Source organism: Somniosus microcephalus, chromosome 21, assembly GCF_052327205.1.
Source record: "Somniosus microcephalus isolate GS21.2 chromosome 21, FLI_Smic_1.0, whole genome shotgun sequence".
Classification (NCBI taxonomy): domain Eukaryota; kingdom Metazoa; phylum Chordata; class Chondrichthyes; order Squaliformes; family Somniosidae; genus Somniosus; species Somniosus microcephalus.
Window position 1 is genome coordinate 67,508,316 of NC_141007.1, and position 27,693 is coordinate 67,536,008.

General features: G+C 46.2%; 1 protein-coding gene across 1 annotated transcript; it reads left to right on the top strand.

Moving 5' to 3' along the window:
- The first annotated feature begins 177 nt into the window (after window positions 1-177).
- On the top strand, window positions 178-26,533 carry LOC147102905 (pyrroline-5-carboxylate reductase 1, mitochondrial-like). Its single transcript, XM_085963833.1, has 8 exons — window positions 178-276; window positions 401-483; window positions 5,330-5,400; window positions 12,135-12,314; window positions 16,582-16,803; window positions 21,648-21,740; window positions 22,082-22,245; window positions 23,083-26,533. Exons 2-8 carry the CDS (start codon window positions 417-419, stop codon window positions 23,222-23,224), a joined length of 939 nt encoding a protein of 312 aa, XP_085819959.1. The 5' UTR covers window positions 178-276; window positions 401-416; the 3' UTR covers window positions 23,225-26,533.
- Window positions 26,534-27,693: the final 1,160 nt, after the last annotated feature.

Genomic DNA, 27,693 nt, shown 5'->3' on the forward strand with positions numbered 1-27,693 from the left:
AAGTCCGAGAAGCAACTGATGCACCTTCCCGGTCTCACCAACAAGAGACGCGGGTTAGGAAATGATGCAATGTTGAGCCGGTGTTGCAAGGCTCATCTAACTTCATTGCAGGAACTTGCCTTTAGCTATTGGTGCAGGGGCGAGCTGACGGGCGGATCCTTGCTACAGCTCTCAGGCTCATTGGTGGGTGTCGCCGTCACTCCAGAGAAGCACGCTTGGTTGGTTGAGTTGACAAGTCTTTGAGCCACGTTGACGGAGCGGGTTCCAGCGCTGAAGGTAGCGGGTATTCAGCACTCGGGGGGCGTAAGCTGGCCTTTAACGGGTTGTCTAAGAGAGGCAATTGTCTCCAATCCCCTTCCCCGCGCACCCTGAGTGATTTCCGCATTTTTTTGTGTTGCAGACAGAAGGATAAAGAAATGAGTGTTGGATTCATTGGAGCCGGCCAGCTGGCTTTTGCTTTAGCCAAAGGATTCATGGCTGCAGGTGAGCCTTTCCCGGCGAGAGAACGGCTGTAGAATGGGTTGCCGCTTGTGTTAACGCTCTTGGTGGGAGTCTGAGATGCGGTTCTGTGGCTGCTGATGGAGCGAGGACCTCAGCATTTACCACAGCAAAATACTGCGGGTGCTGGAAATCCGAAATAACAACAGAAAACGCTGGAAAAACTCAGCAAGCCAGGCAGCATCCGTGGAGAGAGAAACAGAGGGGTCAATTTTCAGTGTGCCTTGAGGTGGGCTTTTAGGCGTGCGGGGGGCTAAGATCCCGAAGTCGGGGGTCCCGACACCATCCCGCCCAAAACCCGCCTCCATTTAAGTTTCAAAGGAGGCGGGTACCCGCCCCGCACTGGGACCCGCCGACCCGAGGCGAGAAGGGATTAGTGCCAATTAACTGCCTGTTAACAGGTGTTTACATGCAGTTTTTAGCCTAGTCCCTATTTTGAAGGTTGTCCTGTGGGATTCCCGACGGCTCCAAACCACGCCAGGTTAGAGGAGTCGGGCTGTCGGGTTGAAGGACTTGGAGGGGACGAGATGTCGGTGTTCAGGTGAGTGATGGGTGCGTGAATGCAAAGGTAAGTGTGTTTGGTGTGTCTAAAGTGTGTAAAGAAGTTTAAATTACCTGTACTTACCTTTACAGCCTTCCTTCCTCTAGGCTTCGGGAGTCCATCATTCAGCCAGCACAGAAAGCAGAATGGCCACGGCTGCCAAAAGTGACAGCCTGCAGCTTTCAGTGCCGGCGAGATTTCTAACTGAGTCTGCGTAGAAGGACTCAGGTTAGAAGTAAGACTGTTAGTGTTTGACAGCTTCAAACAGCTGTGAAACACTGATATTTCATCTGTCAAAATGTCTTGACAGATGAAATTTCAATCTGTGACGTCACCTGTTGCCGGGTGGCCCTTAATTGGCCTGCTGAGCCCGCTGGGCGGGCTTAACAAGGTCAATCAAGTGAAAATCGCGTGGATTGGCCGCATCTCGATGGAGGCGGGACTACAACCCGAAAGTTGTAGTCCCGCCTCCTTCCCGACTTCTGAATGAAAATCCAGCCCAGAGTTCTGACGAAAGGTCATCGACCTGAAACGTTAACTCTGTATCTCTCTCCATGGATGCTGCCCTGGCCTGCTGAGTGTTTACAGCATTTTCTGTTGTTACCTCAGCACTTATACAGCTCCTTTTAACAAAGAACTTGTCCCCCAAAAACGATCAAGGGAATAAATCCTATCTGAGCATAAATCGGGCGTGGGGGCCAGCTTTCATACATCTGCTGAGCAGATCTACCTCTCCATCTCCTCTCTTGACCCTCTACAATGGCCCGGAATTTGCGGTCAGCGGCGAAGGCGCGCGCGCGCCACTGGCCCCGAAGTACGCTCCGCACAAGGATCGCGCGATCTCTGTGTCGAGAACTTCAGGTTTTCCGACATACAATTCAATTCAACGGAGTAGAGTGGGGAATCCCCTTGTTCGTGCTGCCTTGATCTGAGCAGCCAATCCAGGCAGAATTCTCACAGACTGGGAACCAGGAAGCTCTTAAAATTCAAACTTTTTAAAAAATGTTAGCGAGAGAGCAAAGGAAAGATTGGGGCTCTCTCATGGGGGAAAAGGCAAACCTGAAATAAAGATGGACAAACTTTTTTTTAAAGTTTCTTAAAAATGTTAATTTTTATTAGAATGGACAAATTTTGTACTGCGCACAATTAAAATAAGTTTTCCAGGCCCTTAGCAGTAATAACGCTGTCAAAACCCCAGTTACACCTTTGAGTCTAACTTTTTTAGTGGGGTATTTAACAGCGTAATTACTGCGGAAGAGCCAAAGTTTTCCTCAGTTTCCCTGATTTGGGTGACCACACAGATTGCCGGCTCTGTGGGCGGGCCGGGGGCGGGGGTGGAGTGCACAGCGCAGCCTGTGGAGGAGCAGTGAATGACAGACCGCAACTTGGGGATTGCCGCATGTGCCTGCGCCTGACTCTGCTGTTTTGTGCATCGACTACCCCCGCCACTGCCAAATCCCACCGTTGCTGTCTCAGTTTTACTGTTCGGCAACTCCCTTTCTAAACTGCAGCTTTTAAACATCTCATGACCCATTTCGTTGACCAAGCTTTCAGTCATACCTCCTCGTCTCTCCCATCCGCCTTGGCATTCCTTCTCCTTCCACAACTGTGTGAAGTGCTTTTGAGAGGTTTTCTTGCACCATACATCGCTATATTAATGCAAGCAGTTGTACTGAAAGGAACAATGAGCTATGATGGGAGAGTTTAGAGGGGTAACTGAAAGCTTGGTTGAAAAGAAGGGTTTTGACAAGTTTTTAAAGACCAACGCCACCTACACGGATTAATTGGCTATTTATCTCATTTGTTGTTTGTGAGACATGGCTGTGCAGAAATGTGCCCGCGTGATGACAGTGACTGAAGTTCAGAAATAGTCAGTTCATTGATTTCCGGGATGCCCCGGAAGAATGTTTGTTTGTTCGTTGGGTTTTAGGGAAGGAGTTCCAGAGAGTAGAGGGGCCAAGGTGACTGAAGGCTCCGTTCCCAGTGGTGGGACGAAGAGACAGGGGAGGGGGACGGATGCACAGAGGACCAGAGTCAGAGGAGGCTGAAGAGAGTGGGCAGGGGTTGTAATGCTAGAGGAGATTGTAGATCGAGGGCAAGGTGAAGCCATGGCGGAATTTGAAGACCAGGACAACAATTTTAAATTCAGTGCTGTGGTGGACCGGGAGCTTATGGAGGATAGAGAGATGCTGAAATGGGTTTTCGTGTGGGACAGGATACAGACAACAACAACTTGTATCTATATAGTGCCTTTAGCATAGTAAAATGTCCCAAGATGCTGCACAGGAGTATTTTAAGACAAGAATTTGACACCGAGCCACATAAGGATAAATTAGGGCAGGTGACCAAAAGCTTGGTCAAAGAAGTAGGTTTTAAGGAGCGTCTTAAAGGAGGAAAGAGAGGTAGAGAGGCGGAGAGGTTTAGGGAGGGAATTCCAGAGCTTGGGGCCGAGGTAACAGAAGGCACGGCCACCAAATGTTGAGCGATTATAATCAGGGATGCTCAAGAGGGCAGAATTGGAGGAGCGCAGATATCTTGGTGAGTTGTGTGGCTGAAGGAGATTAGAGATAGGAAGGGATGAGGCCACGGAGGGATTTGAAAATAAGGATGAGAATTTTGAAATGGAGGTGCTGCTTAACCGGGAGCCAATGTAGGCCAGCGAGCACAGGGGGTGATGGGCGAACGGGACTTGGTGCGAGTTAGGACACGGGCAGCCAAGTTTTGGATGACCTCAAGTTTCCATAGGATGGAATGTGGGAGGGCAGCCAGGAGAGGAGAAACCAGCTGTACCAGCATTTTTTTTTAAATAACTAAATCTGAAATAAAAGCAGAGAACACTGGAACATTGCAGCATCAGTAGGGAGAAAGTCCGTTTTTTTTTCTGAAATAAACTAATAGTCAGTACATGTTGTGCTTTCTTGAACTATGAGCGCAGGCTTAATCAACAGTCCAACAAATGTTCCTTTGGAACGCGAGCAACAACAGTCAATAGTGTGCCATCACTTTTTGTGGGGTGGTGGAAAAATACAACACATGGGGCTGGAAATTCAGTGCATTTGCACCTCACATTGGTGCTAATGGGGCGCAAACGACTTTTCGCTTGGGCGCCGCTAACGACTCCCGCTAAATTCAGCGGGAGTTTAGTGGCGGCGGTAACCGGTAGCACTTAGCTGCGCAGGTGATGACGACATCATCATCGTGCGCAGCGCCCCCTTTTTGTCCCGCCTGCAAAATTGCCACCGGGCGATGATGGCGACCGATTCAGGGGGCGGGAACGGAGCGGCAGGAGGCTCGTGGGGCGCTAACTAAAGGGGAGATGGTGGACGGTGAAAAAGAAAATCAGCCGACCGACTTGTTGCGTCTTTGAACGCGGGGTCTGTGCCGCGATCTGGCAACCTGGCGCTCCTCTTGTGTGCCAGGATGCTGGCACGGCATCCCGCTCCCCGGTGGTCCAGGCAGGGTTCCACAGAGTTGTGGGCTTGGGCCGTCCCTTTAATGAGGGGAGGAGCCCTTCCAGGCGGCAGCGCTCCATGGCCCAGTGCGTAATGCTGCAGAACGCACTGCCCTGATGTTCAGGGTTAGCCTTCCAAGAAGGAAGTGGAGCGCTTGATAGTGCTCCACTTCCCTCTTGGGGCACTAAAACTGAATTTGGCAGTTGCCGGCGCTAATTAGCGCCGGGTGCTAAAGTTAGTGCCCCAAAATGGTCGATACCGAATTTTTCCCCCCAGAACTTTGGGAGAATCCCTAGCCGTGGCCTCCGTGAAATATTTCTGATAATATACTTAAAATAAAGTGTAATCTGACTTCCTTTGAATAACACCATGGGATATCCGTTAGTCTGCTAAATGAGATTGGTGACCACTCTGGCAAAGTCACTTAGCATTGCAAGAGTAGTCTTTTAGTTGGTAATGTCGCTCATTCCATTGGGAGAAAATAAAACAAAAATATTTGTTGCTGTATTGACTTTGAGAATTCACTGGAGACTGGTTGACCAACCTCTTGGCAGTGTGAAGCGGCATTGTAGCCAAGGATGAACATTAATCTAAAATGAGTGAGAGCTTCCCACCAATACCTATTTCCTGTATTGACATATGTTGAAGAGCTCAGAGCGCTGTAGCATCGTGGTAGTAGATATATATACAATATACCACACGGGAGGCTATTGAAGATGAATAAGGGGAATAGGATTAATCCCCTTATTATGATAGGGAAGGGTAGCTCATTTTTCTGCATGGCTGAGAATCCCATTTACCTGAACGTCTTTATCTGAAACTTATTTTCTTTCCTCAGGTGTCTTAGCTGCTCATAAAATTACAGCAAGTTCACCAGACCACGATTTACCCACCGTCGGCGGCCTGAGGGTAGGAATTAACACGTTCTGTGTTTGCTTTACCGACACAGTGAAGCACTGTCCCTTTGAATAGTGAGATTATTATATAAATAACTGGTGTGGGATCCACCTCTGGGATAGTTTTCACAGCACCAATGTACAACCAACTGTGCATGGTCGAGCTTATTGAATGTTGCGATTGCAACATTGGCTGGCTATGGGCGACATAAGACATGACGTAGAAGCAGGAGTCGGTCATTTGGCATCCTCGAACCTGCTCCGCCATTCAATAAGATCGTGGCTGACCTGATCTTGGCCTCAACTCCACTTCCCTGCCCGCTCCTCATAATCCTTGACTCACCTATAGTTCAAAAATCTGTCTATCTCCACCTTAAATATATTCAATGACCCAGCCACCATAACTCTCGGGGGAAGAGAATTCCAAAGATTCACGACCCTCTGGGAGAAGAAATTCCTCCTCATTTCCATTTAAAAGGGTGCCCCCTTATTCTGAAATTATGCCCCCTCGTTCTAAATTCCCCCACGAGGGGAAACATCCTCTCTGCATCTACCCTGTCAAGCCCTTTCAGAATCTTATATGTTTCAATAAGATCCCCTCCAATGAGTATAGGTCCAACGTGCTCAACCTTTCTTCATAACACAACCCCTTCATCTCCGAAATCAACCTCGTGAACCTTCTCTGAACTGCCTCCAATGCAAGTATATCCTTCCTTTAAATAAGGAGACCAAAACTGTATGCTGTACTCTAGGTGTGGTCTCACCAACACCCTGCACCATTGTAACAGGGCTTCCCTGCTTTTATACTACATTCCCTTTGCAATAAAGGCCAACATAGCAGCCACATTGCTGGCTTGTGTGGATGAGCACGCAGCCTGCCTGGGGCCACACTGCGGGGCTGTTTCTAGCTTTGCTGCGAGGTAAATTTAGCATTGATTTGCTAGCAACTAAGTGATAATCCCGGGGCTGAGGTTGTATTGAAGGGTCGATGCCTAAAAGCCTCAGTGATTTTAGCTGGACCTACACACTGACTCCTTTGTTCAGGCCTGCTTCAACTTTCCATCCCAATCCTGATCTCACTTTGTTCTGCCTTGCCCTCAAAGGATCATGTTTGCTTGGGAGCAGTTGGCTAAAATGTCCCCCCAAAAATCTCAACACAACTAAAAGAAAGTGGAATAAAAACAGCAAACGCTGGAAACATTCAACAGGTCAGGTCGCATCTGAGGAGAGAGAGAGAGAGAAACAGAGTTAACGTTTCAGGTTGGTGAACTTTCATCTGACGAAAGGCCATCGACCTGAAACGTTAGTTCTTGTTTCTCTCTTTCTTCACAGATGCCGCCTGACCTGTTGAGTGTTTCCAGCATTTGCTGTTTTTATTTCAGATTTCCAGCATCCGCAGTGTTTATGCTTTTGTAAAAGAAAGTGGATGTACTGATGGCCAACGTTCCCGCTAAGTTGTGCGGCCACGCAGCGGTCTGGCGGTCCTGCGCAGGCCACTCACCGGCTTTTACATTGAAGAAACCGCAAGTGCGCGGAAATTTGAATGGGCCGCGCAGCCAGAGGGTCCACGCACCTAAAATAAAAAAATCAGAGGGAACATTGCTGTTAGCCTCTGTGCTTTCTATAGTGGGAAATCATGCACTCTCAAACACATGCCTTCCTCTTGTCCAAGCATCAATCTATTTGTGACCACCAGCTGATAGGGTGGCGGGGGAAAAAAAAAATCACATTAGCAAACTTACCGCCTTCCCTCTGTCCATTTAATAATCTGCTGTTCTTGGTTCCCAGAGCCCTTATATTTAATGTGCTCAGTACGTTTCCACCTATAGGCAGTTGGCAAGTAATAAAAGAAAAATATCTTGCGTGTTGCATTTTATTCAATCTCACTCATAAAACTAACCTAATTTGATGATTCATGCAAAGAGTGAGAGAGGGTTGCAGATTCTGATTTGCACCCAACTTGCAGCATCAGCGTTTTCAAGTTTGAGGAGGTTGAACGAAAGGGAGGCACGGGGACATCAGTTCTGTCTTCCTACACCCTCCTTCGAGCCAGTCCTCCTGAATAAGCACAACTGTGTGACTGAATGTGAGGTCCGACACAGTCGCAGCAGACTGACTATCTTCTGGTTTTAACCCGAAGCCTCCCTGCAGTCTATTTATTATCTGGCAATCCTTTTAGAATTAAATTTGGAGCAAATTCAGCTTCTCCCAAGGGGGTATAACCTTAAAATTAGAGCCAGGCCACTCAGGGGTGATGTCAGAAAGCACTTCGTCACACAAAGGGTAGTGGAAATCTGGAGCTCTCGCTCCCAAAAAGCTGTTGAGGCTGGGGGGGATCAGTTGAAAATTTCAAAACTAAGATTGATAGATTTTTGTTAGACAAGGGTATTAAGGGATATGGAACCAAGGCAGGTAGATGGAGTTAAGGTACAGATCAGCGTGATCTAATTGAATGGGGGAACAGGCTCGAGGGGCTGAATGTCCTATTCCTGTCCCTATGTCCTTGTGACTTTTTTTTTTGTCAAAGCTGTTACTGAACAATATGGGTATGACTGGGATCACAGGCTCCAGCCTAATGGATCAATGGTTCTGATCACATCACATGGTTAAATGCCACAAAGGTAATCAGACAGAATATCCTAAATCTGAACAAAGCAAACTACTTCGGTATGAGAGGCAAGCTGGCTAAGGTAGGTTGGGAAACTGGATTAAAAGATATGACAGTAGAAAAGCAATGGCAAACATTTAAAGAAATAATTCATAATTCATGACGAATATACATTCCCTTAAGGAACAAATACACCACGGGAAAAATGGTCCACCCGTGGCTAACGAGGGAAATTAAAGATAGTATTAGATTAACGGAAGAGGCCTATAATCTTGCCAAAAAGAGTAGTAAGCCTGAGGATTGGGAGGATTTTAGAATTCAGCAAAGGAGAAACAAGAAATTGATAAAGGGAAAATAGAATATGAGAGTAAACTAGCGAGAGACATAAAAACAGACTATAAAAGCTTCTATAGGTATGTAAAAAGGAAAAGATTAGCGAAAGTAAATGTGGGTCCTTTACAGGCTGAGACAGGAGAAATTATAATGGGGGATAAGGAAATGGCTGAGACGTTAAACAAATACTTTGGGCTGGATTTTCATTCAGCAGTCGGGAAGGAGGCGGGACTACAACTTTCGGGTTGTAGTCCTGCCTCCATCGAGATGCGGCCAATCCACGCAATTTTCGCTTGATTGACCTTGTTGAGCCCGCCCAGCGGGCTCAGCAGGCCAATTAAGGGCCACCCGGCAACAGGTGACGTCACAGATTGAAATTTCATCTGTCAAGACGTGTTGACAGATGAAATATCAGTGTTTCACAGCTGTTTGAAGCTGTCAAACACTGACAGTCTTACTTCTAACCTGAGTCCTTCTACGCAGACTCAGTTAGAAAAGCTGCAGGCTGTCACTTTTGACAGATCGCAGCCGTTCTGCTTTCTGTGCCGGCTGAATGATGGACTCCCGAAGCCTAGAGGAAGGAAGGCTTTAAAGGTAAGTACAGGTAGTTAATTGGCACTAATCCCTTCCCGCCTCGGGTCAGCGGGTCCCAGTGCGGGGCAGGTACCTGCCTCCTTTGAAACTCACATGGAGGGGGTTTTGGGCGGGATGGTGTCGGGACCCCCGAATTCGGGATTTTAGCCCCCCGCACGCTTAAAAGTCCGCCTCACGGCACACTGAAAATCAACCCCTTTGTGTCTGTCTTCACGGAAGAAGACGCAAAAAAATTCCAGAAATAGTGGAGAACCAAGGGTCTGGTGAGAATGAGGAACTGAAAGAAATTAGTATTATCCTTGGCCCCCTCCTGTTTCTCATCTACATGTTGCCTCTTGGCGACGTCACCTGAAAACACAGCGTCAGTTTCCACATGTATGCTGACGACACCCAGCTCTACCTCACTACCACTTCTCTCGACTTCGCCACGGTCTATAAATTGTCAGACTGCTTCTCTGACAACCAGTTCTGGATTAGCAGAAATTTTCTCCAATTAAATATTGGGAAGACTGAAGCCATTGTTTTCGGTCCCCACCACAAACTCCGTTCCCTAGCCACCTACTCCATCCCTCTCCCTAACATCTGTCTGAGGCTGAACCACACTGTTTGCAACCTTGGTGTCATATTTCACCCTGAAATGAGCTTCCGACCACATATCCGTGGCATAACTAAGAACGCCTATTTCCACCTCCGTAACATCGCCCGTCTCCGCCCCTGCCTCAGCTCATCTGCTGCTGAAACCCTCATCCATGCCTTTGTTACCTCTAGACTTGACTATTCCAACGTGCTCCTGGCTGGCCTCCCACAATCCACCCTACGTAAACTTGAGGTCATCCAAAACTCGGCTGCCCGTGTCCTAACTCGCACCAAGTCCCGTTCACCCATCACCCCTGTGCTCGCTGACCTACATTGGTTCCCGGTTAAGCAACGCCTCGATTTCGAAATTCTCATCCTTGTTTTCAATTCCCTCCATGGCCTCGCCCCTCCCTATCTCTGTAATCTCCTTCAGCCCTACAACCCCCCGAGATATCTGCGCTCCTCTAATTCTGCCCTCTTGAGCATCCCTGATTATAATCGCTCAACCATTGGTGGCCGTGCCTTCTTTTACCTGGGCCCTAAGCTCTGGAATTCCCTGCCTAAACCTCTGCGCCTCTCTACCTCTCTTTCCTCCTTTAAGACGCTCCTTAAAACCTACCTCCTTGACCAAGCTTTTGGTCACCTGCCCTAATTTATCCTTATGTGGCTCGGTGTCAAAATGTTTGTCTTATAATACTGCTGTGAAGCACCTTGGGACGTTTTACTACGCTAAAAGCACTATATAAATACAAGTTGTTGTTGTTGAAGTAGTACTGGTGAAAGTAATGGGACTGACAGCTGATAAATCCACTGGACCTGATGGCCTACATCCTAGGGTATTAAGAGGTGGCTATAGAGATAGTGGATGCATTGGTTGTCATCTTCCAAAATTCCATAGATTCTGGAACAGTTCCCGTGGATTGGAAGGTAACAAATGTAACCCCACTATTTAAGAAAGGAGGGAGAGAGAGAAAACGGGGAACTACAGACCAGTTAGCCTGACATCAGTAGTAGGGAAAATGCTAGAATCTATTATTAAGGACATAGTAACAGGATACTTGGAATGAAGGTTTGACTCTGTTTCTCTCTCCTCGATGCTGCCTGACCTGCTGAGTGTTTCCAGTATTTTCTGTTGTTACTTAGAAAATAATAATAGGATTGGGCAGAGTCAACACGGATTTAGGAAAGGGAAATCGTGTTTGACAAATCTGCTAGAGTTTTTTGAGGTTGTAACTAGCAGGATAGATGAGGGGGAGCCAGTGGATTTTCAGAAGACATTTGATAAGATGCCACACAAGAGGTTATTAAACAAAATTAGGGCTCATGGGATTGGGGTAATATACTAGCATGGATTGAGGACTGGTTAACGGACAGAAAACAGAGAGTAGGAATAAACAGGTCATTTTCGGGTTGGCAGGCTGTAACTAGTGGGGTACCACAAGGATCAGTGCTTGGGCCTCAGCTATTTACAATCTATAGCAATTATGTGGATGAGGGGACCAAATGTAATATATCCAAGTTTGCTGATGATACCAAGCTGGGTGGGAATGTAAGTTTTGAGGAGGATGGAAAGAGGCTTCAAGGGGATATAGACAGGCTAAGTGAATGGGCAAGAACATGGCAAATGGAATATAATGTGGAGAAATGTGAAGTTATCCACTTTGGTAGGAAAAATAGAAAAATCAGAGTATTTTTTAAATGCTGAGAGATTGGGAAATGTTGGTGTTCAGAGGGACCTGGGTGCCCTTGTACACGAATCACTGAAAGTTAACATGCAGGTACAGCAAGCAATTAGGAAAGCAAATGGCATGTTGGCCTTTATTACAAAAGAATTGGAGTATACGTGTAAAGACATCTTACTGCAATTATATAGGGCCCTGGTGAGACCACACTTGGAGTGTTGTGTATAGTTTTGGTCTCCTTACCTAAGGAAGGATATACTTGCCATAGAGGGAGTGCAATGAAGGTTCACCAGACTGATTCCTGGGACGGGGGGGATTGTCCTATGAGAAGAGATTCAGTAGACTAGGCCTATATTCTGTAGAGTTTAGAAGAATGAGAGGTGATCTCATTGAAACATGCAAAATTCTTACAGGGCTTGACAGGGTAGATGCAGGGAGGATGTTTCCCCTGGCTGGGGAGTCTAGAACCAGGGGTCACAGTTTCAGAATAAGGGGTCGGCCATTTAGGACTGAGATGAGTGGAAATTTCTTCACTCAGAGCAGAGGGCGGTGAATCTTTGGAATTCTCTACCCCAGAGGGCTGTGGAGGCTCTGTCGTTGAGTATATTCAAGGCAGCGATCGGTAGATTTTTGAATATTAAGGGAATCAAGGGATATGGGGATAGTGCAGGAAAGTGGAGATGAGGTAGAAGATCAGCCATGATCTTATTGAATGGTGGAGCAGGCTCGAGGGGCCGATTGGCCTCCTCCTGCTCCTATTTTTTATGTTTATCCATTGTATTACTGTAACTTCCATAATTTAATAGCAATTGTATTTTAGCTTTAGGGAAGTGATTTGGACAAAATGTGGGTGCAAGACATGGCACTGTGTCTCTGAGGGTCTGCCACGCTGCGAGAGGGGCTCCTTCACTCCAATGTTTCCATTTTATTTAATTTTTAAATTTCATTTTGTAGAAACTTGGTGTCAATTATACCTCGAGCAACAAGGAGACCGTTCAAAAGAGCGATGTACTGTTTCTTGCCGTCAAACCACCCATTATCCCTTTTGTGCTGGACGAGATTGCTCCACACATCGAAAATCGCCATTTAGTTGTGTCTTGTGCTGCTGGAGTCACCATCAGTTCCATAGAGAAGGTGAGGCTGGGTTTTTTAAGTGAACTTTTACTTTGATTTTGTTCACGCGCCGTTGGAGTTACTACAGGAAACTCTCTTTTTACTGGCACCTAAATAACCGGAAATCTCTCTTAACCGGCAAAATTCAGGAGTAGGTTCAGGTAAGTTTTACTTCATATTAGTGGCCGTGTAACCGGGGTTCCTGCACCTGTTGCCATGCAACAGGGACGCCTGGATCTGTGGCTGTGTACGGGGCTCTCGTACCTTGGTAAGTATACCTCTCTGTAATCCGGATTTTTTGATCAACCGGCACCACGTCGGTCCCATCGGTACCGGATAAAAAAGAGTTTCCTGTAAAATGGTGGGGGGGTTGCGAATTAAGATGGTCTACGATTATGACTTATGGTATCTGCAGAGCTAGTGTCTTAACCTCTGTACATTTAAAAGGAAAGAACTTTGATTTGTATGAATTATTTGAAAAAGAAAAATCTAACGGGGCAAGGGGAACATGGCGAAGTGAATAGCTCTTTCAGAGGGTGTAGCACAGGCTCGATGGGCTGAATAGCCACTTTCTGTGCTGCAAAATTCTATGAATGCCTATTGTCTCTCAAATAGGCCATCACGCTTCGCACAGGGAGGGACTTTGTTCAGGGGGATGCAGCTGCCATTTTAGACACAAGGGCCTAGAAATTCGCTATCGCCGCGCCAGGTCTTTAGCGCCCGAAATTTAGCGCTCGCCCGGATTCCCGTAGCGCCCGCCTGAAATTCAGTTGCAGCGCCCCAAGACGGAGGCGGGCGCTATTGCAGGGTTTGGCCGCCTCGCTTGGGGCGCTGAAAGTCAGTTTCAGGCGTCCAGCTGCCGCTGCGCCACCCGATGCGGTGCGGCAGGCTGGGGTACTGCAGGCCTCCTCCTTCTCTTCAGGAGGAGCTGCCTGCAGACGTGAGATCGCCGCTGGATTCCCCCGGCAAATGAGCCCGGCACCACGGAGAAGTGCCGGGCTCGCGGGGGTCAGACACCAATGCTGCGGGGGGGTGGTGTGGGAGTCCGGGGAGGAAGGAGCGGCCAATCGGCCGCCGGGAAAGCGGCCGGCCGCCCCTCCACCTTTATGCGCTGGCCTCTCGGAGCTGCAAGGCCCCGTTTTTCAAACGCTGTTTGCGGCCGCAACTGAATTTGGCAATCGGCACGGAATCGCGTTGTAACCGGGGCGCTGCGCACACCGATGACGTCATCGGCGCAGCGCTACCGGCTAACGCCGATTTTATGGACCAACTGAATTTCGGGCACTAAAAAACTTCCAGCGCAAACCACTCTTTAGGTAATAAGTGGGCGCAAACGCGACTGAATTTCTAGGCCAAGGTCCCCACAAAGAGCAATGAGATGAGTAACCAAGTTGACCCTCTTATTTTGGTGGTTGAGGGTTAGAATTTTGCCCAGGACAACTTGCGCTGGCAAGTAATGTCTTTGTATTCAATTTTGTAGTTGCGCTTTAATGATTATTTTGGCACAATTTTCAGCCCAAATGATCACTATTAAGTGTTTGCTCGGTATGTATGTCGGCAGATTGCGATCTCCAGCGGGCACTGCTGACCCCACAGTTTCTGATTTGCACTGCTCGGTGCACAGCCGGCATTTCAAATAGTGACCCAACCCCTCTGTCCCAGTGCGCTGCCACAGCAGTGCTCCGACTGGAATATTAATGCTTCAAGGAGCCCACCCAGGGCTCTGCTCAGAGGGCCGGTTTTGGGTTGAGAGCAATGAATGGAAAGAAGTAAAACACCAAATTCGTTTTATGAGCCCCCCCCATTCACTTCGCCATGTTCCTCTTGCCCAAACAGTGTATTGTGGAGGAGGAGAGGTTGATTTAGCTGTTAACCCAGCTGTTCGAAACAGCAGCGGGTGCTAAGCAGCACTGCTCAGCAGTGCAGACGGTGAGTCACTCTCCAGGTAGCTTGCCGTTAACCAGTTAAGGTCAAATAGTCTATTAATATTACTGGTTCATATCCAAAAGCAGGGAGATTAGCAACGTTGCAACTAAGGTAACTGTCTTCCAACAATAGAGGGGACTGCCACAAAAGTGATGAGTGCGATGAACTCCACTGATCATTCCAAACGACTGCAATAACATTGGACAGTTTGTGGTTTTTAGAAAGCAAAGTTTGATTGTCATGACTACAAAGAGCGATCAGTATAATAGGAGTCTGGTGTTTTTCCATTCATTTTGTATGAATTTCTTCCTTTTGAAGTGCATGCAAACGTAACCCGGTGAAATTATATTAACAAGGCTCTGATCTGCTGGAATGCTTGTGCCAGCCAGTTCTCCCAAAAGCGATCTAGACGAGGGAGGCCATTCTGCCCATCTTAGCCGACCTATAAATAAAGGGAAACTTGACTCCCTTTCGACTCCCCATCACATGACTTATGATTGCATCAGTACCCTACCTGCAAGCCCATTCCAAGTAATGGATGCCGGTGATATTGGCGAGGCTGCATTTACCGCCCATCCCTAGTTGCCCTGAGAAGATGGAGCAGCCTCAGCAAGATGTGCTTCCTGACCTATGTCAGATACTGACGTTAGACAGATGTCTCCAGTTCTCTGCATTAAATTTTCTTCAACATGCATAGAACACTAAGGCAAGTTTTTCCATCCTTCCCCTCTTCCCTTTCCTCCTTCTCCTCTTCCCTTTCCTCCCTCCCCTCTTTTTTTTCCTTACCTCCTTCCTTTTTCCCTTCCTTCCCAGTGGCCCTCCTCTCCCTCTGTTCCTGCAGGGTTTGTGAAGCTTATTCTTTCTTCGACTTTTGATTCTGTTCTTGATCCCTGTAGGGTAGCTTTTTGATATGCTTGCTCACCTTAAATACATATTTGTCCTGCTTATTCCTCAGTACGCCTTTGAAGATTTTGAATTTCTCCTTTTACTGAGGCTAATAACCAACTTCCCCCAATTATGCTGCTCTAGCTGTTCCCTCTATCCTTGTATTTGACATTATAAAAATTGTAAACCTGGGTGTTGGTCCTCGATTTTGTTGAATCCTAAATCTCGTTGAACTTAATCGGGTCATGGTCACTGTCACCCAGAGGTGCCACAAGCCGTTTTCTGTATGCTGTCTGGTCAGTTTGCGTTACAAGACAACCCGAGAACAGCCTTTTGTTGCTTCCTTGAGGAACTGGGTCATGAAGCTGTTGTGCGTTATATTTATTAAATCTCACTTGGGGACATTCACAATTTATTTTTCGTTGATTGAAAAATAATCAATCCCACAACCTTTACCACCTAGAAGGACAAGGGCAGCAGGACCATGGGAACTCCATCACTTCCAGGTTCCCCTCCAAGTCACACACCATCCTGACTTGGAAGTATATCGGCCCTTCCTTCATAGTCGCTGGGTCAAAATCCTGGAACTCCCTAACCGCACTGTGGGAGTACCTTCACCACACGAACTGCAGCGGTTCAAGAAGGCGGCTCACCACCACCTTCTTGAGGGCAACTAGGGATGGGCAATGGTAACCCCCCAAGAAGGAGACGGGGCACTACTGGAAGCACTCCCCCTCCCTCTTGGGGCGCTCCAGGGAATATCGCGGTGCTATGTGCCACAGTGTCATACGCGCCGGCACGTCGCACTGCGGTACTCCAGGCCTTCCTCCCCTTATTAAAGGGGAGGGGGCCTTGCGCAGCGCGAACTGGGGCCCAGCTGGGCCACCAGGGATCGGAGTGCTGGCAAGAGCCCGGCACTCAAAAGGAGTGCCGGGCTGCCTGATCGGGGCCAGCTCCCCGTGGGGGGACGGCAGAGGGGGCAGGTGCTGGCAGGCGGCCAGCAAAAAAAAAATGACCGCCCGGCACCTCCCATTTAAATATCGCCGCACTTACACCCCTCTGACCCTGTCGGACATAGTGTCCGGCGGTACATCAGGGGGCGCGACCAAAGTTTGCGGCCGGGGCACTGCACGCGGTGATGATGTCATAGTCGCAGGGTGCTACCGCCGCCACTAACCTCCCGCTGAATTTCACTGGAGGCATCGGTGGCGCCGCGCCCGGGCGCTAGTTGCTTTGCTCTTGGGGCGAATTTTGCCCCCAAAGCATTTAGGGGGAAGCTAGATAAACACATGAGATGGAAAGGAACAGAAGGTTATGCTGATAGCTTTAGATGAAGAGGGCTGGGAGGACACTGGCATGGACCAGTTGGGCCGAATGGCCTGTTTCTGTGCTGTAAATTCTATGTAGCATCGATGCTTACAATTCAGCCACCGTGACCGGGCTGGCCACTTTTTCACGTAGCTGCTTGGTTTTACAGAAACTCTCCGCTGTGCGCGAGTTTCCAAAAGTGATCCGCTTAATGACCAACACCCCTGTGATTGTACGAGAGGGGGCCACGGTGTACGCCACAGGAACGCACGCGGAGGTGGAAGACGGGAACCTGCTGGAGCAACTGATGGCCAGTGTCGGGTACTGCGTGGAGGTGGAGGAGGACCTGATCGATGCAGTCACTGGGCTCAGTGGCAGTGGCCCTGCCTATGTACGTACCAAGCCTGTCACCTTGTGCACAAAAAATACCAATCAACACATCGAAGTGTTCACATTTGCTGAGAAACTAAAGAAAGACTTGCATTTATATAGCGCCTTTCACACTCTCGGGATGCTGCAAAGTGCTTTACAGCCAATGAAGTACAGTCGCTGTTGTAATGTGGGAAACGCGGCAGCCAATTTGCACACAGCAAGTTCCTCAAAATGTGATAATGACCAGATAATCTCTTTTTTTTTAGTGATGTTGAAAAGGGACAAATAATGGCCAGGACACCGGGGATAACTCCTCCTCTTTGAAATAGTGCCATGGGACCCTTTAGAATCATAGAAATTTACAGCACAGGAGGAGGCCATTCGACCCATCATGTCTGTGCTGACTGAAAAAGAGCTCTCCAGCCTAATCCCACTTTCCAGCTCTTGGTCCGTAGCCCTGGAGGTTACGGCACTTCAAGTGCAAATCCAAGTACTTTTTAAATGTGATGAGGGTTTCTGCCTCTACCACCCTTTCAGGCAGTGAGTTCCAGACCCCCCCCCCACCCTCTGGGTGAAAAAAGTTCTCCTCAAATCCCCTCTAGTCCTTCTACCAATTACTTTAAATCTGTGCCCCCTGGTTATTGACCTCTCTGCGAGGGGAAAAATTTCTATCCACTCTATCTAGGCCCCTCATAATTTTATACATCTCAATCAAGTCTCCCCTCAGCCTCCTCTGTTCCAAAGAAAACAACCCCAGCCTAGCCAATCTTTCCTCATAGCTAAAATCTTTCCTGTAATGTGACCAGAACTGCACGCAGTACTCTAGCTGTGGCCTAACTAGTGTTTTATAAAGTTCAAGCATAACCTCTCTGCTCTTATATTCTATGCCTCGGCTAATAAAGGCAATCATTCCGTATGCCTTCTTAACCACCTTATCTCCCTGCCTTGCTACCTTCAGGGATCTGTGGACATGCACTCCAAGATCCCTCTGTTCCTCTACACTTCTCAGGGTCCTACCATTAATTGTGTATTCCCTTGTTAGCCTTCCCCAAATGCATTACGTCACACTTCTCTGGATTGAATTCCATTTGCCATTTTTCTGCCCACCTGACCAGTCCATTGTTATCTTCCTGCAGTCTGCAGCTTTCTTCCTCATTATCAATTTTTGTATCATCTGCAAACTTCTTAATCATGCCCCCTACATTGAAGTCTAAATCATTGATATATACCACAAAAAACAAGGGACTTAGTACTGCGCCCTGCGGAACCCCACTGGAAACAGCTTTCCAGTCACAAAAACATCCGTCGACAATTACCCTTTGTTTCATGCCACTGAGCCAATTTTGGATCCATCTTGCCACTTTCCCTTGGATTCCATGGGCTTTTACTTTTCTGACCAGTCTGCCATGTGGAATCTTGTCAAAAGCCATGCTAAAATCCATGTAGACTACAGCAAACGCACTACTCATCAACCCTCCTTGTTACCTCCTCAAAAAATTCAATCAGGTTATTCAGACACGACCTTCCCTTAACAAATCCATGTTGACTGTCCTTGATTAATCTGTGTCTTTCTAAATAATGATTAATACTGTCCCTCAGAATTTTTTCCAACAATTTGCCCACCACCGAGGCTAGGCTGACTGGCCTGTAATTACTCGGTCTATCCCTTTCTCCCTTTTTAAACAATGGTACAACGTTCGCAGTCCTCCGGCACCACTCCTGTAGCCAGAGAGGATTAAAAAATGATGGTCGGAGCCTCCGCTATTTCCTCTTTTGCTTCTCTTAATAGCCTGGGATACATTTCATCTGGGCCTGGTGATTTATCTACTTTAAAAGATGCTAAACCCCTTAACACTTCCTCACTCGCTATGTTTATCTCATCTAATATTTCACACTCCTCCTTAACTACAGTGTCTGCATCGTCCTCTCTTTTGTGAAGACAGACGCAAAGTATTCATTAAGAACCAAACCCCATCTTCTGCCTCCACACAAGCTTCCTTTTTGGTCTCTAATAGGCCTACGCTTTCTTTAGTTATCCTCTTGCAGTTTATGTATTTATAAAACATCTTTGGGTTTTCCTTGATTTTACTTGCCAATACTTTTTCATGCCCTCTCTTTGCTTTCCTAATTTCCTTTTTAATTTCACTCCTGCACTTTCTATACTCCTCTTGGCTTTCTGCAGTATTTAGCTCTCGGTATCTGACATAAGCTTCCCTTTTTTGCCTTATCCTACCCTGTATGCCCTTTGACATCCAGGGGACTCTAGATTTGGGAATCCCACCTTTTTTCTTTGTGGGAACATATTTGCTCTGAACCCTCACTATCTCCTTGAACGCCTCCCACTGCTCTGACACTGATTTACCTTCAAGTAGCCGTTTCCAGTCCACTTTTGCTAAATCACATCTCAGCTTAGTAAAATTGGCCTTTCCCCAAGTGAGAACCTTTACTCCTGATCTATCTCTGTCCTTTTCTATAACTACGCTAAATCTAACTGAATTATGATCACTACCACCAAAATGCTCTCCCACTGATACCCCTTCCACCTGCCCAGCTACATTCCCTAAAACTCCAGAAAGTCCAGAACCGCCCCCTTTCTTGTTGGGCTTGCTACATACTGGCTAAAATAGTTCTCCTGAATGCATTTTAAGAATTCTGCGCCCTCTATACCTTTCACACTGATTCTATCCCAGTTGATGTTCGGGTAGTTGAAATCCCCTACTATTACTGCCCTATTGTTTTTGCACTTCTCAAAAATTTGCCTACATATTTGCTTTTCTATCTCCCTCCTGACTATTTGGGGGTCTATAGTACACTCCCAGCAGTGTAATTACCCCATTTTTGTTCTTCAGTTCAACCCATATGGTCTGATTTGATGATCCTTCTAACATATCATCCCTCCTCACAGCTGTCCACTTGAGAGAGCAGACAGGGCCTCGGTTTAACGTCTCTTCCGAAAGACGGCACCTCCGACAGTGCAGCACTCCCTCAGCACTGCACTGGAGTGTCAGCCTAGATTTTTTTTGTGCTGAAGTCCCTGGAGTGGGACTTGAACCCACAACCTTCTGACTCAGAGGCGAGAGAGTGCTACCCACTGAGCCACAGCTGACACTAAAGGTGCTGTCGGAGGGGGAAGAACCAGGCCACTTCTGTAGGGTTATCGGAAGTATGTTCTTTTGAGGAAAGATGGGGAGAAATTGCAAGAAGGTTATGCTGATGAGGGTAGATGAAGAGAGGTGGGAAGAGACTGTGTGGAGCATAAACACCGGCAGTTGGGCCGAATGGCCTATTACTGTGCTGTATTTCTATGTAATTCTATATCATTTCAATATAGAGGAAACTCTTATCCGGCACCGATGGGACCGGCGTGGTGCCGGTTTATCAAAAAGTCCGGATTACAGAGAGGTATAGTAAAAGGTACGAGAGCCCCGTACACGGCCACAGATCCAGGCGTCCCTGTTGCATGGCAACAGGTGCAGGAACCCCGGCCACAGATCCAGGCGTCCCTGTTGCATAGCAACAGGTGCAGGAACCCTGGTTACATGGCCACAGATCCAGGAACGGCCACTAATATGAAGTAAAACTTAACCTGAACCTACTCCTGAATTTTGCCAGTTAACAGAGATTTTGGGTTGTTTAGGTGCCGGTAAATCGAGAGTTTCCTGTACTATATAAAACCACATTTGAAAGTAATTTATGGTAGGAAATCTTTGAATGTCAGCTATTTCTTGTGAAAGCTCTTTTGTTTTTCTTTGTGCCATCTTTTTGCCTTTGTAAATGTTCTGTGACTCAACAAAAACCGGTTTGGACATAAGAAGTGTGAATTGATTTTTATTATGCCCACACACTGACAGCTGTTCATTCATTATCTTCACACACCACAAGTTCCAAACTAGTATCTGCATTTCTTAACTTGTGTTTGGGCAGGTTGAATCTCACAACCTCCCACCTCTGAGCAGTTCTCCTGTTATATAGCACCTTTTAATATAGTAAAATGTCCCAAGGCGCTTCACAGGAGCGTTATCAAACAAAACTTGACGCCAACCACATGAGGTATTAGGACAGATGACCAAAAGCTTGGTCAAAGCGGTAGGTTTTAAGGCTCCCCTGGCCGGCCTCCCACCTTGCACCCTTCGTAAACTTAAACTCAGCCAAAACTCTGCTGCCCGTGTCCTAACTCGCACCAAGTCCCGTTCATCCATCACTCCCTGTGCTCGCTGACCTACGTTGGCTCCCGGTCCGGCAAAGCCCCAGTTTTAAAATTCTCATCATTGTCTTCAAATCCCTCCATGGCCTCACCCCCTCCCTATCTCTTCCAGCCGTACAAGCCTCCCAGATCTTTGCGCTCCTCCAATTCTGGCCTCTTGCGCATCCCCAATTTTAATCTCTCCACCATTGGCGGCCGTGCCTTCTGTTGCCTGGGTCCTAAGCTCTGGAATTCCCTCCCTAAACCTCTCTACCTCTCTCTACTCCTTTTAAGACGCTCCTTACATCCTGCCTCTTTAACTAAGCTTTTGGTCACCTGTTCTAATATCTCCTTATGTGACTCGGTGTCAAATTATGTTTGATAATCGCTCCTGCGAAGCACCTTGGGATGTTTTACTACATTTAAAGGCGCTATAGAAATGCAAGTTGTTGGAGGTACGTGGATCTTGATTGGCTGAACCACGGGCTGCCTGAAGGAGGTGGTTTGCCATTCAGAGACCGCAGCGGATCACCTACCGGAAGTCCGTGTTTGGTTGGCGGGGAGGGGGGCAGGCGGGGGGAAAAGAGAGAGAATCTGTAAACAAGATGAAATGTGCATGTTGCATTGTTTAGCCTTTTGGCCGAGCAAACAAAAGTTTGACCTCCGTGCTTAATTTCCAGGCGTTCACAGCTATAGATGCTCTGGCAGACGGTGGAGTGAAGATGGGTCTCACTCGAAGGTTGGCTGTTCGACTTGGTGCTCAAGCATTGCTGGTCAGTAAACCACATTGTGGCTTTTATCAACCTCTGAACCCTTGCCTAAAGTAATCTATGGATAAATCTGTTAGTTTTATGTAGCTGTTCCATTTAAACCATTTCACTAGTTCAGTGAATCTACAGTCCCTCCCCAGTAAATGGAATTATTTGGAATGAAATGCTGAGGCTTGTCCATCTCGATGATTCTTCAGTGTAAAGAATTACTGATTGTTCAACCCAAACCCTGGGGGTAGTTTTTGCAACTTCGATTTTCAAATTACAAATGTGCTGTACATTTTTTTTTAACCACCAAGGAGTCTGTGAAGTGATGTATATATTTTGTCGTCTTCTCTTGGCAGGGAGCAGCGAAGATGTTGCTGGAGTCGGAGCAGCACCCAGGGCAGCTGAAGGATAACGTGTGTTCACCAGGTGGTGCAACTATCCATGCTGTGCACTTACTGGAGAGTGGGGGCTTCCGCAGTCTCCTCATCAATGCTGTCGAGGCTTCCTGTATAAGAACAAGGTGTGTGTCTGGCTGTGTGTGTGTGTGTGTGTGTGTCTGGCTGTGTGTGTGTGTGTCTGGCTATCTGTCTGGCTGTGTGTGTGTCTGTCTGGCTGCGTGTGTGTGTCTGGCTGGCTCCGCCTACCTCTCAGTGTGTGTGTCTGTCCATGTGTCGGTAATTTCTCTTTCCTCTTTTCTCCCTCCCCAGCTGTAAATCAGCCTTTGTTATAAGAGAGAAGTTAACAGCTCAATGCCAGTAACACTGCAGCAACATTTAACTATTGTTTGGATTTTGCTTCCAATCTGTGAGCACTCCAGAGATGCTCCAGTTCGGAGGTTTGGTTGGACTCCTGGGAGTGTCAGCTGTATTTGAAGACAATGAAGGCTGAGGAGGAAGCTGTTAACTGCTGCAGTTGTCATTTGTTGTTAACAGTAGTATCTATTTTATGTAACTTACAAAAAAAAAAAAATTCCCAGCATGGTGGGTGGCCTCTTGCTCTTAACTTCATTTTTCTGGGGCTAATTTCTGAAATGTCTTTGATTAGCCTGGGTTCCCAGATCCCTTGCTCCTCCTTGCCCCCACCACCCAATGCTGCTTCACTGAAAACAATGGGTAGTCAAGGCTAATAAACACCTGGATTTGGCACTGGTTGTGGAAACCAAGCATGGTCCCCAGATCATGAGGTGAGTCACCGTTCGGCCACTTGTTTTGATGTAGGATGTATTCTCGAGATAAAAGAGACTGCAGCACCTTATTGTAGGGCAGTCATTTAACTGCTTGCCACGGGAATTTATTCGACCTGTCTCTCACCCTGCTCTTACACTTGTACATGACTCTCTGCCTTTCTCTCTGTTTAGGGAGCTGCAGTGTCTTGCTGACCAGGAGACCATTTCCCCAGCTGCCATTAAAAAGACTACACTGAACAAGGTGAAACAGACCGCCTCCAAAGCTGGCATCAGCCTCTTCAACAATAAATACCCTGGAAGCAAGAGTCACTAAATTCTGAACTGTTACTGGAACTGACTTGTGGGGTTGGATGGGCGGGCGAGAGAGAAACATGAGCAGTATTACCAAACTACAGATTGAAATGTATTAACTGAAGAATAGTGGCTTTGTCTTTGTAGCCACATTGTACTGGTCCTGAATCTGGAGTTTGTTGGGATGGTACTGTGAAGGTGAGAATGCATATTTAACGTGCCCTATTGAGACCAACGGTTAATGTGTGTGCTGTGTATATATACAAAATAGCATCGGCTGTATTTCTATGGCAGTCCGAGTTGCACCCTTATTTCCTTCCTGACTGTTGTTCCCTACTGCACAAAACCAGTTGGCTCCTTTTGTGAATTTTCCTGATGTAATGGTATCAACAGTAACCCCTTACCACTGCTCTCTGCTTACTGTTTATTTGCCAATTTCATATCCACATTACCACTGGCCCTTCAATCCCATGGGCTTCAATTTCGCTAACAAGCCTATTATGTGGCACTTTACCAAACGCCTTTTGAAAGTCCCTATACACAACATCAGCCGCACTACCTTCATCAACCCTGTCTGTTATTTCATCGAAGAACTGAATCAAGTTTGTCAGGCGCAACTTGCCTTTAACAAATCTGAGTTGGCTGTCATTTATTAACCCATGTTTTTCCAAGCGAAAATTAATTTGTGTCCCGGGATTCATTTTTACTCTGGGACCAAACATCAACATCTGGGAATTTCTCCAAAAAATGACACTGGCATTTATGTGCAGTTGAATAATGGTACAGCACTAGTGTTTCATGTAACTTGCCCTTGCTTTGAGATGAAGCATTATCTCAGCTCAACTTTGTAGTTTTCCTATGCACCATTGGCTGGGAGTGTCTAAGCTTTTATCCTCAATGGCCTCCTAGAGGTGTGCAGTGGAGGCTTGTGGGCTACATATAAAGTTTGAATTAATGTTCCCATTAATTGACATTGATCTCGAGCTGTGGTAGACACAGTTCTAGGTATTGTTATTTAGGATGAAGTAATGATGCTAAGAATTATGCTTTCCAAATCTCCAGATCCAGGGAATTTGAACTGGATCAACCTGCGTGTGAGAAATATATACTGAGTTGCCCGGGCTTCTTGGGCCAGATTTCCAGGGCTCGAATGCTTCAGTTTCGACACTCTTCCCATAAATTCATGTATTTTCTGGAAGCCCTTCAATGTAAAAACCCCTGTGCTGGGATGGGAGCTGGAACTCAAAATAGTTAATGGAGGTACTGCTGCTGAGATGGGCCATTAATGTTAGGGTTTGAAGAAGAGATGGTGCAAAGGGGACCTGGCTGCTGGTGAGGGAGCACAGATTGTTTTGCCAAGGGCCTGCTTTCCATATTGCCGTAGATATGTGGCCCAGTGAGTTAGATAAGGACCACCTACAAGAATCTTAATGAGTTGAAGAATGCAGTGGTGCTCAAAACTGCACTTGGTCAAATAAAAGTACAGTGGACAATTAACATGAAAATAAATAAAAACTTTCCTCCCCCAAAGTGGATACAGGAATAACTTTCTGATTTTTCTTGACTAAGGGGTTTGGATTGGCGAGGGAGAAGAGGGCAATATCTGGCCTGTTTGTTGGGGAAGGGAACTTTACTCTTCAATTCTTAACAAATGGGCTCCTTAGAGAGACAATGACTAAAAATACAATCCATTCCTTCTAATCATCATGTAAGATAAAGCGCATCTTTTCTGAAGTTAATTTTCTGCCAGGTTTTATCTCTGTCTATCTCGGGATGAAAATGTAGTCTCAACAAGTCTTGAGAAAATTGAACTAGTTTCAGGAATCACAGGCCTATTGAATTTTCCATCAGATTATTCACAAAAGATTGAGTTGAGTTGGTTTGAGAAGCATGTTCAATGTGAGATAAGAAATGTGAACTTTTTTTGATGTAGAACAATTGAACAATCTTATGTATCCATGGCAACAGGACTATTATTTCTGTTCTGATCTTTGATACACATTTGAGCTATAGCTGAGAAACTTCAGATGGACATGGATAATGTTTTATGAACATTCCAAAGTCTGTGATGCTGTGGCTATATTTACATGTAGCGCTACACATCTATCTTACAGCCCAGAGCAAAAGACTGGGATACTATGGTCTGGTGAACCCAGTGAAATGCTGGCAGTGATCTATATTTGTGTGCTTGTAACTTTTGACTTAAAGTGATGAGATCTGCACACTTGTGTCCTGGTGGTCAGTGCAAAATACTGCAGATCTTCTGCAGGTCAACACTCGAACTCAAAGACCGAGGATTCATTTAGGAAAAGGGCAGACTTGCAGACCAAGAGTTGCTGGGTGAAATTCACTAAATTTTAGAATGAGATGTCAGGAAAGTGCCTTCTGGTTTGTTACTACTAGTTTATTACTACTTAAAAAAATGAATGAAGTCGTGCTATAGATGTTACAGCTTATCTAGCATAGTGCAACCTCTACCCTTCTATGGTTAAAGGTATTTGCTGAATAGGGATAAAAGGAGGAGTTTCAGATTAATTTATCAAGACCAGACTTTGTGACATTAGCAATGAATCTTGGTGTAATTGTGCCAGAAGTTGGCGTGATGTCAGAAAGTTCACGTTGGCCAATCCATGCTTTTCTATTAAACTGGGCTTCTGATTGAGGCTAATTTTCTAATTATCCGAACTTGTTAAATTAGACCTTGCACAGCAAGACGAAGTGCAACATACCAAAAGATGAATAATCCTGCGAGAGCCTGACCTTCCTTGGAATCAATTTCTTGCAATGTGCAGGGGTTGTACTTTTTCAAGTAGTTTACCAATTTAAACCCCAAAAATATTTTTGGAGGGTTTTGATTTTGATTTTCAATGGCACAAATGTAGGTGGGAAAAGAGGAGTCTGCATTCATGCAATTCTGCAGCCAAAAGTGTCTTTCTGTGTGCATCACTGGACAATCACCATTTGACTTAAATTTGCTTTCTTAATCTCCACCACCTCTCCGGTATCTTCTGCATTTCCAAAAGCACTGCAAGGTGCATCTGCTCAAGAGATTGGACCAACTAAACCTGGAGCTCTGGCTTTATAATTGTTTGTGGGCAATTGGTGAGCAGTGAACCAATGTGTTGGACGATGCCTGTGTGAGGTGCGTTTTGGGAATGGGGTGAATTTCCCCTCACTGTGATATGTACATGTGTACATACACACACAATACTAGGACTATGATTCTGTGAAAGTCATTTTAAAGTACTTTGTAGCTTGATATTGTATATAGCCGAGTCATGAAACTTGTATACGTGTGACTTCAACATTTAATTAAAAAAATACAAGATTTTCTAAGATCCAGAAGTAAATTCTGTATGTTCCACAAAAGAAGCATTGCACTCGAGTTACCACATAGTAAACCTGAGCTTTGTATCTCCATTTGCCTGTAGTGGGGCTGGGGCATCATTCTACATATTAGGGATATTTTCCTCTAGTTTTAAGATGGCATGTGTTTCGGAGAGGAAAGGGGCGAAGTCAGGCTTAGTCCCAATCAAAGAGACTTGAACACGGATATTTAGGCTGACACTGAGGGAGTGCTGCACTGTCAGAGGTGCCGTTTTTCAGATGAGATGTTAAACCGAGGCCCCATCTGCTCTCTCAGGTGGATGCAAAAGATCCTTTGGCACTGTTTTGAAGAAGAGCAGGGGAGTTATCCCTGGGGTCCTGGCCAATATTTAGTCCTCAATCATCATCACTAAAACAGATTATCTGGACATTATCACATTGCTGTTTGTGGGAGCTTGCTGTGTGCAAATTGGCTGCCACGTTTCCTACAATAGCACAGTGACCACTTCAAAAAGTACTTCATTGGCTGTAAAACGTTTCGGGATGTCCGGTGGTCGTGAAAGGCGCTATAGAAATGCAAGTCTTTTCTGAGCAATTCAAAAAGTAACTACTACAGACCTGGAAAATATTAATTTCAATAGAATAATAACAACTTGCATTTATATAGTGCCTTTAACGTAGTAAAAAATGTCCCAAGGCGCTTCACAGAAGCGATTATCAAACAAAATTTGACACCGAGCCACATAAGGAAATATTAGGGCGGATGACGAAAAGCTTGGTCAAAGAGGTAGGTTTTAAGGAGCGTCTTAAAGGAGACGAAGAGGTTTAGGGAGGGAATTCCAGAGCTTAGGCCCTAGGCAGCTGAAGACATGACTGCCAATGGTGGAGCAATGAAAATTGGGGATCAACTTCGTGTTTTAAAAATATATTTTGAGTTGCTGGTTCAGCTTCTTTTCTCTTCCTCCAGCTTTGTTTTGACATTTCAGTTGTCTTCAAACGGTGTAGTACAAACTTGAAATGCTATGTACATAGTGCACAAATCCAGCCTGGAAGGATAAGCTGCGATAAATTCTCTCTAATTATTTTTAATATCTACAGTGTACCTAAGTTCCTAGTTAGCATGCGTAGGTATGTATGGTTTTCTTTTCTAGCATATTTTTATTT